We start from the raw sequence: 14,138 nt of genomic DNA, 5'->3' as shown, positions 1-14,138 counted from the left end.
TCACATCCACATATATGTCGCTCGTGTGTTGACCTGTTAGACCGATAGTGGTTTGGGCAGCGCTAGGTATCAACCATCGCGGCGAGCTAAGCGAGCCACCAGTTGTTAGCTCCACCACAAACACCTGCTGCGGGGTTGTATTGATGTGAGAACCTCACCTGCTGTTTTCTCTACTGCCGACTCCTCGATGGACTTGCAATATCTCTTGTTCTACCGACCGAATCTTCATCAATCCAGTACAAACTGGCCTAATGGCCCAATGGCAAGGCGCTTGACTACGATTCGTTCTGAAATCAAGAGATTCCAGGTTCGACCCCTGGTTAGGTCACACGAGAAGATTTCTTTTTTGTCGTTTTGCCCTTTAGTTGGCATAGAGTAAAGGAATAATATTACGCTCTAGAGTAACATAAATCTCTGTTTTTCTTTTTGATAGAACACACATGTGTATAGATTTACAAAAGCTCTTTACATCTTACTAATTACTATCTGCTCCTGAGACAAATACTACAAGCACGGTGGCATACCTGGAATATTATGGTAAGCTTCAAGCCGATAGTAGGAGATAAGGCAAGACTTACGTTGCGCCAGCAACAACCAGCTCAATAGTTCTAGCCTTCGTTGTTGCTGCAAGAACTGAGAGGTAGAGCAGTGTAGACACCATGACTACCGCCAGCCGTACTAAAGAATTATGCGTCACACTACAGATAACCACCGGCGAGAGGAGTAGACATGTGATCAAAAGTAGGAGGATGGTTCGGGCAATTCGTCGAATTCGAGTTCCAGAGTACAAATACACATTTGGATTGTCGGAGAGATTGTGCTGATGATTCTGACGATGTGATCAGCCGCAGTCTCGAGGGCCTTGATCATACTAACGTTACGGAACCCATGCCAGAGCCAGACCATTGTACGCTCCACCCAGCTCTCTAGTCTCAACACAGGATTGTCTGCGGGCGATGCTAGACTTGCAAGATCTTTTGTATGAGAAAGATACATGGTCTCGTCACGAGGGATGCACCCGGTTGCGCTCAGCCAGTTCTGTAAGCTCGTTATGTCTTTTGACTCAGCAGCCGACGAATCAAACAGGCTGCGTGTATTTTTTAAGAATGTATCTTTTGGTAGTCAGGCTTCGCTATCGACTACTTTGTGACAGCCTTTATCTTACCATAATCTAATAACTTCTCTTCAAGCTCTAACAGCACAGCCAGGCGCTCGTCGTTCTTGTCAGATCGACTTGAGCCTAGGAAGAGTGGACATTGCTCATGTTTATCAATGTTGTCAAGCTTCGCCTCGAGTACAGAGAGTCTTTCTTGCTTGAGGAGGAGTATCCGGGCGCGAATTCTATCAAAGCGGCGGCACAGGAAGAATGGTCCGTAGGCCGAGATAAGAGCTGAGAACTGTGGATACCCAGCCCGGAAATCTTCAACTTGACGCAGTGAGTAATCGAAGTTCAGGAATAAAGTGCATCCATACCCTTTTCGGTTACGTCAACGTTCGTACTTGAAGCCATCGACGAGTGCTGCCTACAAAAAGATATTCAGGATTGCGATCACTGAAAAGTGTAAAGGTAGTCTTGCAAGTGATTGAGTACAGTATGCAGCGGTCAGCAGTCTCTCTATTGCTTTGGTAAGGGGAAGTCTAAGCCACAATCCGGTGAGTACATCGAAGGTACGCTTTACATAGCCCTGTTGCATGCTGACTGCGTGCATTAGTTACCGTGCACGTGCACCCAACGAGCCAAGTCAGCCAACGAGCCACTACAATATAGAGCTGCGATTTCAAAAATGAGGCTATAGAGCCACCCACAAAAGCTATAATCGCGAGATTTCTTGGTGTATTGATAAATAGATGTATGCGAAACTTTCTAGCTACTCAGCTAATCTTTTAGGTGCATGTATTGATCGTGTGCGCGTCTTCTGGGGCGGCTTCTGGGGTGCCGTGGGTGCAGCGTCTGCCTGACTTGCTGCACCCACAACACGGCGACGCTTTGGTGGATTTTTTGTAGCACTGTGTGAGGCTTTTCGCTTACGCTTATTAAGTGTATCGTGAGCTTTTTGTGCGGTTGCAGCATCGCGTTGCTGCTTTTTGAGTGCTCGTTGAGCAGCGAGCTCTTGAGCCTGTGCTTTTTTGGCCTCACGACGCTCCTCAGCAGCACGTTGTCGAGCTACCTTTGCTTCAAGAGCAAGCTGCTTTTGAAGTAACTTTGAAGCCTCTCTTGCCTCTTTATCGAGAGCTTTTTGGAGTTGTAGCTGCTTAGCGTTATCCTGTTTTATACGCTCACGATAGCGAGCTTCGCGGAGCTTTCTTGGAGACCAGAGGACTGCACCACCATGGTACTCCTCGCGCTGTTGAAGGTCTATAGTCTTGCTGTTATTGGTGCGCTTTCCTCTTACGTTAAGCGCTTCTTGTAGGCCTTGGTTCTTGTGGTGGAGTAGCTCGTTTTGTACTTGTAGAGAGATTAACGAATCCTCCAGCTGTTTGGCTTCAACTTTCGACTTATCAGGCACCGCAGCATTGTAGATTTTTCGCAGCTCTCTCTAGCTATCGCCGTCACCATGGTGCTCAAGTTGTGAAGCCGTAGCTTGTTGTGAAGTGCGATTGTTGAAGCGTTTTAGTACAACGTCTCCGTCCATTAGCCACACGCCTGTAGCTTGAAAACTCTTCTCTATAAGCTCTGGCCGCATTGTAGAGCTCCACGCTGGCTAGAAGTTCTCAAAGAAGTCGCGTTTTGTAATCCTTGTGATGCCTTGCGATTGGTAGAGGTGGCGATCAAGGTTCTGAGTGTAGTACTTCGCGAGAGGTCCAAAGAGCACGACGTTAAGTGGCTGCAAACTGTGGGTTGAGTGAGGTGGAAAGATGGCCAAGAGTATACGATTGCTGTCGCAAAAGTCTATAAAGTCAGTTGTAACGTGACTGCCGTGGCCATCAAGGATGAGAAGCCTGTAACTCCGTCGCGCTTTCTGCTTCGTAAAGCGCTCAAATACCTGCTCAAGCCAGGCCAATCCTATATTGTTGTTGCTCCAACCTGACTCTGAGTGAGACAAGAAAACCTCGTGTTTGCCAACCTCTATAGCGTCGACCCAACCTGATTGAATCCCAGAGACGCCCTGGTAAATGAGAGCTGGCGGCAGTGACACTCCAGAAGCGCATACGCAAGCTATAAGCGTAATCCATTCACGGTTACCATCTTGTATAGCCACCTTAGGCCCACAAGAGGCCTTTAAGAAGATTCTTTTGCCAGCTTTTGCAACACCAACGTGGAAGCCCTTCTCGTCCATATTGTACGTATTCTTAACGTCAACGCCGTGCTCTTGCATCTTTGAGTGTAGCAATTCAAAGTACAGCTTGTACTTAAATGGTGAGTCAGCTTTATGCCTCTCGTGATCGATTCTGGAGCTCCATTTGATAGTAAGCTCGTCGGCGTGGCGATAGAGAAACCGAGTAACCCAGCTGTAGGAAACCTCCCATTTCATAATTATTGAAGCGAAGTTTTGTACCATCTCGCGCGTTGGTGGCAAGCCTCACCTTGTGCATCTTTCTATGTATAATACAAGTTCGTGCTCCTGTTGTGGGTTGAGTAACTGTCGCTCGCGCGCCTCAACGCTGCAGGCGTGCTGTGATCCCTTGTGCCTCCGCGACAGCGTCGTGCGATCAACACCGAACTGTTTTGCAATTTGGCGATACAAGAATTTATCTCCAGCTTCACGCGATTCCAAATAATTAATCGCTTCTTGAATTAGATCCATGGTGGTGGAGTTATGACGCGTCAAAGTTGAGACGGATCATGATGTTCTCCAAAACGCGTGGCTCGTTGGCCGACCTGGCTCGTTGGGTGCACGTGCACGGTAGCGCGCGCGTACATGCGCGAGCTTTCCTTAAGCTTCCAATGACCCAACTCCACGCAAGACGCCAGATAGCGGGGCTACGCCGGGTATTTGTAGGCTAACAAGGCTGACGCAGATAATGCTATTTCCAAAAATTTATCTTGCCTCCCTCTCCTTCCATTGAGAACACCGGACTTCTGGCATTGATACGATCCAACTGGTGCGGTTGAAAGCGACAGAATGAGTACTGCTGAAGAGCAAGTATGCCACAATCTCTGCTCAACTCCTCAGCCTGACTGCTAATTCAGGTCTGAGAGTTCAAATGTCGTTTTCACAGGCGAGGGACGTCCATGTGTCACGGCTGCAAAGGTAAAAGTCACCCATCGTAATGCCATGTTGCAGGGTAGAGCCTAATGCCGATTCAGCCGAGCACCTTCCGCGTGAAGGACAAAGTGGTTCTTGTCAGTCAAACTGGATCACGTCTGGGGCCCTATTGGATTGCAGAGGTCCTTGGGCCTGGGGTATATACTCTATGCTTTGAAAACGGGCAGCCTGCCGAGGAAGGGGAAAGGATCTACGAGGTCAGTTTGGAGGCTGCACCGTAAGGTGGTTCAGAAATGTGATGTTTGATAAGCTGTTGTCTAAGTCTTATGACTTCTAAAACACATAATCTGCCATATAAAAGAACAGAGACACGATGGACACACGGATTCTCATGTCGTGAGGCTGATGAGCAGCTAATTATAGCCTAATCGACCGGTCAGTATTTACGCGAAGTCATAAGGGCTAGATCAACCCAGCCTGCAAAGGATTGCGCTCTTCAAACACTCCAACATTTTTCTCACATTTGGGTTGCACTGCGCGTGCTGAGCAACACCGCTCGTTCCTACAATGACAGACTGTGAAAAAAAGTTCAACCACTATGCACTCCTCATCGGCATTGACGCTTATAAAGAGAAACCCCTCAAGGGCTGTGTGCAAGATGTTCGTGCGATCAAGGACCTCATTGATCGCACGCCCAACGCCAGTACGATCTGGAAGTGTTTGATGACGGCGCCCTTGCCCACAGCATGTGCTAGCTCAACCAACAGTCTGGAACTCCTGCCCACGTATGACAATGTGAAGCGAGAGCTTGATCGAATATATTCGCGTGGAGAGAGGGGCAATTCGGTCTACATTCACTACTCCGGACATGGCACTGCGATGAGCCCACCTTTTCCTTCCGAGCCGCACCGCATCCATTCGAATCTATCCACTGGAGATCTGGCCCTTAATTTACTTGAGGACTGTCAGGGCGGCATTCGCTATCTGCGTGGTATTGAACTCGGCAACGTCATCGCTAGGATGGCTGCAAAAGGCCTTCGAGTAACACTTGTGCTGGACTGTTGCTTTTCTGGAAGTGTTATGCGGCATTCATCATTGGCTCGGTTCTTGGATTACAGTCATAATGTCGATGCGAAATATCCGGCGGTATTGGCAGAAACGACAGATCCAGAGCGCCGGTATGGCAGTAGAGCCGTACGACAATGTCCACTTGTCAAACCAGAGAACTTCACAGTTCTTGCAGCGTGCGGGCCGACGGAGCTTGCAGGCGAGTTGGAAGTGGATAACAAAAACTACGGAGTGTTATCGTACTTATTAATCGAAACTTTCCGCAAGCTGGGCGGCTTTGGAGGAGGACACCGGATTATCTATCAGTATCTTTGCGCGTTGTTCCAGGCCAACCGAGCTAAGTTCACCTTCAGTCAATACCCCATGTTTTATGGGAACCGAAATTCATTCTTCCTGGGACAAGTCAGCCTTCTTATTGGTGCCTCTCCAATTTTGGTCTCTGGTAGCATCAAGAATGGATTTGTGCTAAACGCCGGTAAGGCTCATGGTATTTGTGAAGGCGATAGCTTTCTCGTGCACTCGACCCCAGGACGTGCCAAATCTGAGAGCACAAATTATTCCATCGCTTCATTTAGAGCCACTGCGGTCCGTATCGAGGCGTTGATATCTCATCTTGAGCTCCATTCACAACCCGCCTCCGGAGCAGCAGAATTGTTCGCAACTACGTTGACGCGCAACATGCTGAAAGAATACCGGATCCAGATCCAGGGCGAGATCCTACCTCTCAAAGGAAGGGAAGACGTGTTGAGCAGGTTTCCAACCCTTGATATTTCTCACGACAGCCACGAGAACGAGGTTAAGCTACCCTCTTTCACAATTCAGAAGCTGGGAGATACCTCTCTTGAGATACAGAATCTCTATACACAGAGAACTCAATCCTTACAGTTTGACCTACCAAACATGAGCTTTAGACTCGCAGAGCTGCTAGATCACTTGGCCAGATTCGAGATGATGAGGCGTCTCGTCAATTTGGAGTCGGTATATCTCTCAGAGCATTTTGGAGAGACATTCGACATCCAGTTCACTCGTCCCGACAATGTGAAGGTCAGACCAGGATGTCTAAAGACAGGCGACTTTCAGACCGTTTGCACGCATGCAGAATGCCTCATAACTGTGAATGAGGGTGATTCAGTATATCTAGAAGTCAGAAACAAAGAGAACGATATCCAGAACTGTCTCTGTCTTCATGTCTATGCCATGACATCCACTGGTAAGATCCAAAACATCTTTGGAAATGACTATGAAGTCGTTCCACCCCCAGGTGCAAACAATACCAGTCACTTCGGTCTCGGGGGCAGTGGTCTTTGGAAAAAGCGGTTGGGTTTTCAGATACCACAAGGGTTGGAAGTTTGTGATGATATCATCAAGATCTTCATAACCACACGGCCAACCTCTTTTTGGTCTTTGGAGCTTCCTAAAATTGGTGCTGTTATGGAGAGAGGTAGTGATAAAAGCGGCAAGACTAGGAACAGCTATGGACTCCCTGTTGACTGGATCGCAACAAGCCTGCGCGTCCGAACACAAGCGGAGACAATTTGAGAAAGCACACCGATGCCTTGCATATTTATGTACTGAGAAAATCTACATCGCTCTTTGCCATACCAGACGCTCTTCACACTCCAAAGTGCACGTACGGAACCCAATGTAGAGGTTCTGGTGTCTGGGTGTCACTATCATCAGCGTAGACATCCCTCGGAAGTCTAGAATCCGAACAAGTAGTCTCGTTGACAACTGGGTGGGCCGTAACATATTTCCTCGTCATCTTCGCCCTGTTGTAGCTTCCATCTAAAGCTGCATGAGACGATCTGAGCCACTCGCTTTGAAGTTGAAAAGCGGCTTTGTGAAGTCCAAGGCAAACAGACTCGTCAGTCAGTCCTTCCCGTAGTATCTCTTCATAGGTCTCCCCAGCCATGTGGAGGCACCTTTCATCGTTCACAGCCCATAGAGTGCCTATCACGTGACGGAATCCAGCTAGCTGACATGCGCTTACTAAGTGGAGGCTCTCGTCAAACAATTGTTGGACTCGAATCTCACTAGTGCCGCATGCAGACAGGTAGGCAAGGAAAGGTTTCTGCTCCCGAAGGTCAAGTCGTAGCAGATCTGCTACCGTGAGTGGATCTGTCTGCCAGTCATCTAGCAGAAGATTGCTTTGCGAGGGATCTTCAAAATGGGTTTCACCGTGGCCTGCAAAGTGGAAGATGCTACTCTGTTGTAGTTCCACTAAGACTTCCCTCTTGCGTGGCTGGTTCATGACGGGAGCTCCTTCCATAGATTTGCAAAGGTTGCGCACGAGATCTGCTTCTTCGCCTGCAAACTGCAACGCCCCTTGATGTGGTGTAATTGGCATGGCAACTACGAGAGCACGCTCTGGCTTTGCTGAAATCGTCCTAGAACGATCCTGTTGGCGAGCATTGATGATTGATCGCAGGGAAGAGTTGTAAGAAGACATAACTCGGGAAAGAACGGTGCATGTGGAATCTTGTGTCAGTTTTCCGGCGGCATGCAAAGGAAATTTGCTCAACAGACCGGTGGGAATCCACCACATCCGTGGCCAATGCCCATCGACGGGTTTGTTGAATCCCAGGTCATCAAGAACCGGACAAGTCACAGTTTCCCAAAGCCAGTTAAGTATCTCTGACGTTCCAAGCGCTCCCGTTTCTGCTGCTTTTCTGATGTCTTGAAGTGTAAGCGCAGGTAAGGGTAGAACTCGTATTTGGTGTTGTTCGACTAGCAGCGCGTCGCATCGGTGTCTGCTGACGTTTATGACGGCAATGGGGCCTCTAATAGCCGCTTCTCTCAGCTTGCTGGATTCGAGCGGCTTCAGAAAACCTTCAAAACCAGGTTCAGCTCTGATTTCCGTAATGACATTGTCCATCTCTGTACCGGCATAGTAACGTTGATCTGACTGTTCAGCAGGGGCAGTGGGAGGAAAATCGCCGAATGGGATCGCAGCCATTGCGGAGTCAGTCTGAAGCTGATCACGGAGCCGTACGAAACGGTCAGCCAGTTTGGGATGTGCTCTTTGTAACTCTATTGTGTCGGTCCGCATATCATAAAGAGACGCAGCCAGTACTCCGCGTCCCTCCTCGAGAAGCTCAAGAGCGGTGTCGGGCGACTCCTCTGCTTGAAGTGCTATAGCGGCTGCGTCACAAGCCAAGCCTGAGATGCTGCGCAGCAGATGCTGCTTGTCCGCGTTATCTAGCGATTTGCCGGTCAGTCGGGGAGCGAGGCCCACAACTTCTTTCGCAATCCTGGATGCATCATCCCAGTACTTAAAGTGTGCCAAAGCAGTGAGAAGTTCAATGCCACTTTCAATACGCAGAGTAGTTGAGGTGTTGACATTGTTCAGCGTGGAAAGAAAGCATGTCATTGCTTCCTTCATGTCATCCCAGCTGTGAGTGGCCACCGATCTTGTACCTAAGATTACTCCAAGATTGAACGTCAACCGCGTCTCTTCAGGTTGCCCCTCCGTATCCGCCGAGTCTTTGAGGGCTGCTCGAGCACATTCGATCGCTTCCTGGAGATCCTCCAAGTTCTCCGAGTTACGATACCTTCGCTGCAAGTCGAGTGCGAGATTTCCGAGATAGATAGCGCGCCTCGGACTCTTGGTTGGGGTCAAATCCAGAGCCTTCCTAGTCACGGAGGTGGATTCTTCCAGGTAGATCGTCTCGCCTGTCTTGCGATACATGCTGTTGAGAAGTCTACCAAGATTACTCAAGGTGGCAGCACGTCCGTCATTCGAGATTGAAGCCATAAGCACCCGACGAAGCAGCTCGATCGCTTCCTCCATGTTGCATAACGACTTTTCCCTCGAGTACATCTCAGATAGACTACCCGATAAATTGAGCATCCAGTTGACGCGTTGAGGTTCGTTTTTTGACGAAGCGTTTATGCCTTGACGAAAGAGATCTATGGAAGCTTTGAGATCTTCAGTCGCTCGTATTTCCAGGTATCTATGGAGAAGGCAAAGGCCGAGGTGGCTCGTCCACCTCGGCCAGTGTTGATGAGATTGAGGTATCGTTGGTAACCCTTCGCGTGTGAGTCTGATGGCTTCTTCAAGATCGATCGTATGACCCGTTCGTGTGTGCCGATTGAGAAGCCGAATGCTGAGGTTGATAAGGTGAGTCGAACGTTCTCCATGATCATTCGAATGAGATGCAAGCGCCTGCCGCGACATCTCGACAGCCTCATCGATATCACCAGTATCCTCTAGACCCAGAAACGTTGACCTTGCTTGGAGCGCGTTTCCGAGGTTACAAAAAGCTGTGCTACGATCTGGATGATTGGAAGGGGTTGCTTCGAGTGCTTGTCTAGCCACTTCGATCGCCATGTCGATGTCTTCCATCTTTCCCAGAAGATGAAACCTTTCTTTGAGCCTATTGGCCAGGCCCGCCAATAATCTAACCCAGTGTGGGTGTTCGCTTGAACTAATGTCGACTGCTCTCTGGGCGTGTTTGATTGATTCCTGGAGATCAGGGAAATCTCTCTTCTGCTCATATCGATCGCGCAACCTGTCGGCAAGATTGCTCATAGCCTTCACTTTATCGTTGTGTTCTGTGCTCTCGGAAAGTGCTAGTCGAGCCATTTGGATCGATTCTTCCAAATCGGCTTCGTTTTGCTCAGCCACAAACCGACGAGCCAGGCCAGTTCCAAGATGCGTGAGCATTAGAAGCCGATCTGGATTTTCGTGCGGGGTAATCTCGATTGCTTCACGGAGAAGCTGAATTGACTCGTTCAGATCAGCTATACGTTTGCTCTCCTCATGCCGGATTTGCAGTCTGATCCCAAGATTGAACATCCATCCAGCACGACTTGAGTAGCTTCCAGGGTCCAGAGAGGCCAGTGCGATCGCCTGACGAGAGATGGATATGGAATCATCCATATCTTGCAATAACTTTATCGCGTAGTACTTGTCATGCAGACTATCGCTGAGATCAATGAGTGTGTTGACACGGTGTGGATTGCCTTCGCTCAGCAGATCGAGGCTTTGTCTCTGGGTTTCAATGCATTCCTCGAGGTCCTTGAACGAACTAGAGGTTTCATAACGCGCACGAAGGTTATATGCCACCTCCAGTAGCCGCTCTAATTGTTTGGGATGCTCTTGGCCTCCAGCCGCAAGCGCTAGCTTGAGCAGTCGTATGCTTTCATCTTGATTGCAGGTTGAGATCATCTTGATGATACGTTCGTCCAGATATGCCATCATGCGAGCGGTATCGCTGGCCTGTATGGCGCTGCTGGTAGATCTTCCAGGACGTAATGCTTCTTCGAAGTCATCGAGCATACAGTCGAGATCGCTGGCTACTTGGCTGTGTACATATCGCTCGCCAAGCCAGATTCCATGACGGATGCGTCTGGTAGAAAGATCAGGACTGTCAGGAGGGCTGATTGCGATTGTCGCTTCGATAATCTCGATTGTGTGATTGAGGTCGTCGATTGATTTTCGTTGCTCAAACCGTTTCCCAAGACACAGGGCTAGGTCATCTGTCCATTTCATCCGTGGGACGTTCTCCGATGTAGCAGACTCGATTGCGGTGCTGTAAAGCTCTATTGCGCGATTCAGATCTAGGGGCGACGGAGATAAGTCGTACCGCATGCTCAGAGCTTGGGCAAGCAATCCGGACCATACAGTACGGTTTGAATGATGCGTAGGAGTGTTATCGACGGCTTCGCTGTACGCATGAACGGCTTGATGCAGATGATCGACCAGTCGACCATGCTCGAAGCGCCTTACGAGGACGTTGCCAAGGTTGCCCGAACAGGTGGCTCTACTTAAAGTGAGACCCCGTGAAGTATCGACCGCCAGTCTAGATATATCCACAGCAAAGTCCAGTTCATCTACCGACTGAGTAACATCGTGGCGTTCCAGAAGCCAGATTCCGAGATCATTCAGCCATTCTACTAGGAACTCCATTCCAGGATCAGCCATCCTCATTAAGACTTTGGTTGTGGCCACTGCCTGTGATATCCTTTCTGTGTCAGGTTGCTCCTTGCAGTCGCGCCACATGTCATTTGCGTCTCCCCATTGTTGTAGCATGTGAAGAGACATCTGGATGGCAGTAAAGCCCTGTTGACCCGTTCTAGTTACGCCACCTGTCAGCCATAGCCTTTGCTTCATACACCGCAAATAGGAGGTAGGTTACATACCGTAGTTCTGGAACGATGATCGTTATGCTTTGACCTGCTTCTGTATGGGACAACAACCTTGACGTCAGCATATCGAGGATCTGAACCCGCCGTCCGCGATCAGGGTGCACCGCTTGAGTAACGGCTATCCAGTCCTCCGCATGACGAATAGCCTTTTCCATGTACTCAGTCGATGAGGTTTTGGAGAAGAGAAAAAGATTTGCAAGAATATAAATCTCAATAGACTCATCGTCTGTAGGCTCTTCGTATGCAGCCGCATATCCCAAGAGATCTTCCTCGTCGTCGAATCCTTCAAGTGTAGACACACGTTCAGGATCAAATAAAGAGTTGTCCATGGTGTTCAAAGGGTGCGTGTTGATGCCAGATGCCAGCGAGGAGAGGCCAGTGGATCTTGTATCAGCGTATCTGTCGTGTGTGTAGAGGGCTTAGCTATGGCTGACTGTATCTGGCGCTTAACCGTGGGTGGTTAGCCTTCGCCGCTGTGTGGAATCACATGTTGCCCTGTTGCCTCCCGCCCATGCTGGAACTGATCGAGACCGGTCAGCCTGACGGTGCGGGGCCTGGCTCAGCCTTATTGGCTGTCAAAAGCATCGCAGCGTTCGGCATCCACATGGAAAGGCAGAGTTCCAGAATGGGTCTCTGACATTTCTTGTTAAACAAAAATAATTCCGATGATGGCGAAGCAGTCAGTATGGCGGAGCGAAAAGCGAAGTCAACCTCCAGGTTGCTTGCTGGAACCCCTGCACATCCAGGGCGCTTGCAACCCTGTAACCGAGCGGTAAGAAGATTACATAGAGGCAGCGTTATTATTTTAGTATTGTTAAGAAATCTTCCAGTAGCAAAGTAGATACATCCTCTATGGCACCTATAATTCGTTCTGACCCTCAAGATAGTAAATCTCCGCTAACAATTTGTGCTCTGCGACCGGTTTGTCTCCTGCATAAAGCGGATCATGTTCCAGCTGATCCATCACATGATTCTCGGCCATGTTTCGTTGCTCCGTATCCCATTGTCCCCACCAATCCCAAAACCTTCTATGCGCCTGATGTACTTCCTGCGTAAGGTGATCTAGACGCTGCTTGTTTTTGGTAACTAGAACTTCAACTTGCCCATGCGCTGTGTCACCCTTGCCATGACCGGTTCCAAGCAAATGTGTCGTGTATTGCTCAGGCTGATCGAACCATGCATCACAATCAGTGACTGTGCAGCCGAAAGGCTTATAGCGTCCAAGAAAATAGTGTTGTTCCACAGCGGCCGCCCGGTGATATTCAGCAGCAAAACGCTGACCAGCCGTCCTAAAGAATAATGTCCTGGCTTTTATGAACTCTCCCACACGCCCACGATGGGGCTTCTGCGGTGGAATAACAATCTTCACGGGAGCCTTTCTATGCTTTTCGCGTCTTGGTTCAGTTTCTGTAATCATGTTCCTGTTACCGGTTCGCAATAGCCACAACACCCTCTTCCTTCGCCGACCAACAGCCTCTTCAGCTGTTTCGGTTGTATGAAAAAACACGTCAAGACCTTGAGGACAGAACTGAACGATCTTAAGAAAACAGTCGGTCATCACGTCCTTATCAGGAAAGGACCGTCCGTCTCTGGTGAACATGACTCGTTTGGCTAGGGGACAAAAGCGCTGTACAGTGCACCAGAAGTTTTTGAGATATGATTCAGTCTGCTCGTTGACAAATCTTGACCGTTCCTCATCAGAATCAAACGTCATTTCCGTCACGTCGGGTGACAAGTCCCTGGAGTTCAGACATGCACAATGGATGTCAAGCTGCTCAATATTGGCCAGGAAGGAAGGTTCGTATATGGAGTCAGAAAGGAGCTGGGACTGGAGCAAGTCGTCCATTTCAAGACGGTACCAGGTTGTCCAATCAGAGAAGAAGAGTTTTCTGGATTCGACACGTAGGCAGCGCGTTGTGTGCATAAGTTGAAATAGTGTGGGTGCATCGCACTGCTGCAGGACGCGCAGCTGCAGCTCCGCTGGCAGTTCTGAATATTGGTGGAAAGATCCTTCGCTTCTTGTTGTCAAGTGCCTTGGGGAGACGTGTTGATCAAAGTACTCAAAGAATTGTCCGTAGGAAGTCGTACAAACAGTAAAGTCGAGAGGGTGTCGCCAATACCCCTCCTCAATCACGCGCGAGGACATTATCGTTTCTCGTGGGGACAATAACCAAACGCAAGGCTGGCGTTGGGCTCTAGAGGCTGCGGTGCTGCTCGCCAGCTGTCGCGCGGAAGTCTGAGGCGCGACCCGGACATTGCGAAGTACGAAGGGGCTCGTATTTTTTGGCCGATCAGCGAGCGCATACAATTTAGTGCTAGTTTGGTAAGATCCTCACCAAAACTAACGCCAAAACATAAGCTTCTTTCTACTGCACAGGCTGCTATATATAATAAATAATTTTATAAAGCTATAGCATAGTAGCGCTACTTCTACTTTACCTTATAAAGTACTTTTTATAGGGTGTAGGGTACCTGTTCTGTTATAGAGTTGCTGCAAGTGCATTTCTTACCTTATTTTGGTGAGGCTTTGGATCGGTGATCGGCCAAAAAAAACGAGCCCCTTCGTAGTGGTCCCCGAACTCCGTGGCGCGGCGCTAGCGTGTGCGCGGCCCACTCACGTGCTATGATACCTCACATCTAATAATCGGACTTTACGGACTCAGCTTCATTGTAATCTAGAATCTGCCAAGAGATTTACTCAGCTCTGCAACGTAGTTTCCAGTGTACATATTATGAAATATCTACTGTTGAGAGACTTCAAAAAACGAAGTC

At 49.0% G+C, this 14,138-nt stretch overlaps 5 protein-coding genes and 1 non-coding gene across 6 annotated transcripts; 3 read left to right on the top strand and 3 right to left on the bottom strand.

Annotated features, from left to right (window-relative positions):
• Positions 1–243: 243 nt before the first annotated feature.
• C7974DRAFT_384599 (uncharacterized protein) lies at positions 244–1,646 on the bottom strand. The gene is made up of 5 exons (XM_046140859.1): positions 1,474–1,646; positions 1,166–1,426; positions 877–1,112; positions 579–829; positions 244–524 (listed from the first exon to the last, which is right to left on the bottom strand). Exons 1-5 carry the CDS (start codon positions 1,508–1,510, stop codon positions 476–478), a joined length of 834 nt encoding a protein of 277 aa, XP_046000962.1. The 5' UTR covers positions 1,511–1,646; the 3' UTR covers positions 244–475.
• C7974DRAFT_t34 lies at positions 246–328 on the top strand. The gene has a single exon. It is a non-coding gene; the product is annotated as a tRNA-Arg (tRNA).
• Positions 1,647–3,902: 2,256 nt separating the features above from the next.
• C7974DRAFT_384594 (uncharacterized protein) lies at positions 3,903–4,643 on the top strand. Its single transcript, XM_046140858.1, has 3 exons — positions 3,903–4,081; positions 4,133–4,193; positions 4,250–4,643. Exons 1-3 carry the CDS (start codon positions 4,065–4,067, stop codon positions 4,427–4,429), a joined length of 258 nt encoding a protein of 85 aa, XP_046000961.1. The 5' UTR covers positions 3,903–4,064; the 3' UTR covers positions 4,430–4,643.
• A 15-nt stretch (positions 4,644–4,658) lies between these two features.
• On the top strand, positions 4,659–6,791 carry C7974DRAFT_92938 (uncharacterized protein). Its single transcript, XM_046147535.1, has one exon. It carries the CDS (start codon positions 4,716–4,718, stop codon positions 6,753–6,755), a length of 2,040 nt encoding a protein of 679 aa, XP_046000960.1. The 5' UTR covers positions 4,659–4,715; the 3' UTR covers positions 6,756–6,791.
• On the bottom strand, positions 6,508–11,791 carry C7974DRAFT_384590 (CHAT domain-containing protein). The gene has a single exon (XM_046140857.1). The coding sequence runs from the start codon at positions 11,329–11,331 to the stop codon at positions 6,829–6,831; it is 4,503 nt and encodes a 1,500-aa protein (XP_046000959.1). The 5' UTR covers positions 11,332–11,791; the 3' UTR covers positions 6,508–6,828.
• A 423-nt stretch (positions 11,792–12,214) lies between these two features.
• Positions 12,215–13,731, bottom strand: C7974DRAFT_384588 (uncharacterized protein). Its single transcript, XM_046140856.1, has one exon. It carries the CDS (start codon positions 13,510–13,512, stop codon positions 12,226–12,228), a length of 1,287 nt encoding a protein of 428 aa, XP_046000958.1. The 5' UTR covers positions 13,513–13,731; the 3' UTR covers positions 12,215–12,225.
• Between the last annotated feature and the right edge of the window lie 407 nt (positions 13,732–14,138).

This window comes from Boeremia exigua (assembly GCF_020726555.1).
Source record: "Boeremia exigua strain MPI-SDFR-AT-0100 chromosome Unknown C7974scaffold_2, whole genome shotgun sequence".
Taxonomy (NCBI): Eukaryota; Fungi; Ascomycota; class Dothideomycetes; order Pleosporales; family Didymellaceae; genus Boeremia; species Boeremia exigua.
Note: the sequence above shows the minus strand (reverse complement) of the source record. Positions and strands in the feature narration are given on the sequence as shown.

Excerpts from the sequence above, each read along its gene's own strand:
- C7974DRAFT_384590 (XM_046140857.1), bottom strand. The coding sequence starts at position 11,331 with ATGAAGCAAAGGCTATGGCTGACAGGTGGCGTAACTAGAACGGGTCAA.
- C7974DRAFT_384599 (XM_046140859.1), bottom strand. The coding sequence starts at position 1,510 with ATGGCTTCAAGTACGAACGTTGACGTAACCGAAAAGG. Across the intron at positions 1,427-1,473 it reads CGTTGACGTAACCGAAAAGG|TTGAAGATTTCCGGGCTGGG; the intron begins GTATGGATGCAC and ends CACTGCGTCAAG. Across the intron at positions 830-876 it reads TCTGGCATGGGTTCCGTAAC|AATCATCAGCACAATCTCTC; the intron begins GTTAGTATGATC and ends TCACATCGTCAG.
- C7974DRAFT_384588 (XM_046140856.1), bottom strand. The coding sequence starts at position 13,512 with ATGTCCTCGCGCGTGATTGAGGAGGGGTATTGGCGACACCCTCTCGAC.
- C7974DRAFT_384594 (XM_046140858.1), top strand. Across the intron at positions 4,194-4,249 it reads CATGTGTCACGGCTGCAAAG|CCGAGCACCTTCCGCGTGAA; the intron begins GTAAAAGTCACC and ends ATGCCGATTCAG.
- C7974DRAFT_92938 (XM_046147535.1), top strand. The coding sequence starts at position 4,716 with ATGACAGACTGTGAAAAAAAGTTCAACCACTATGCACTCCTCATCGGC.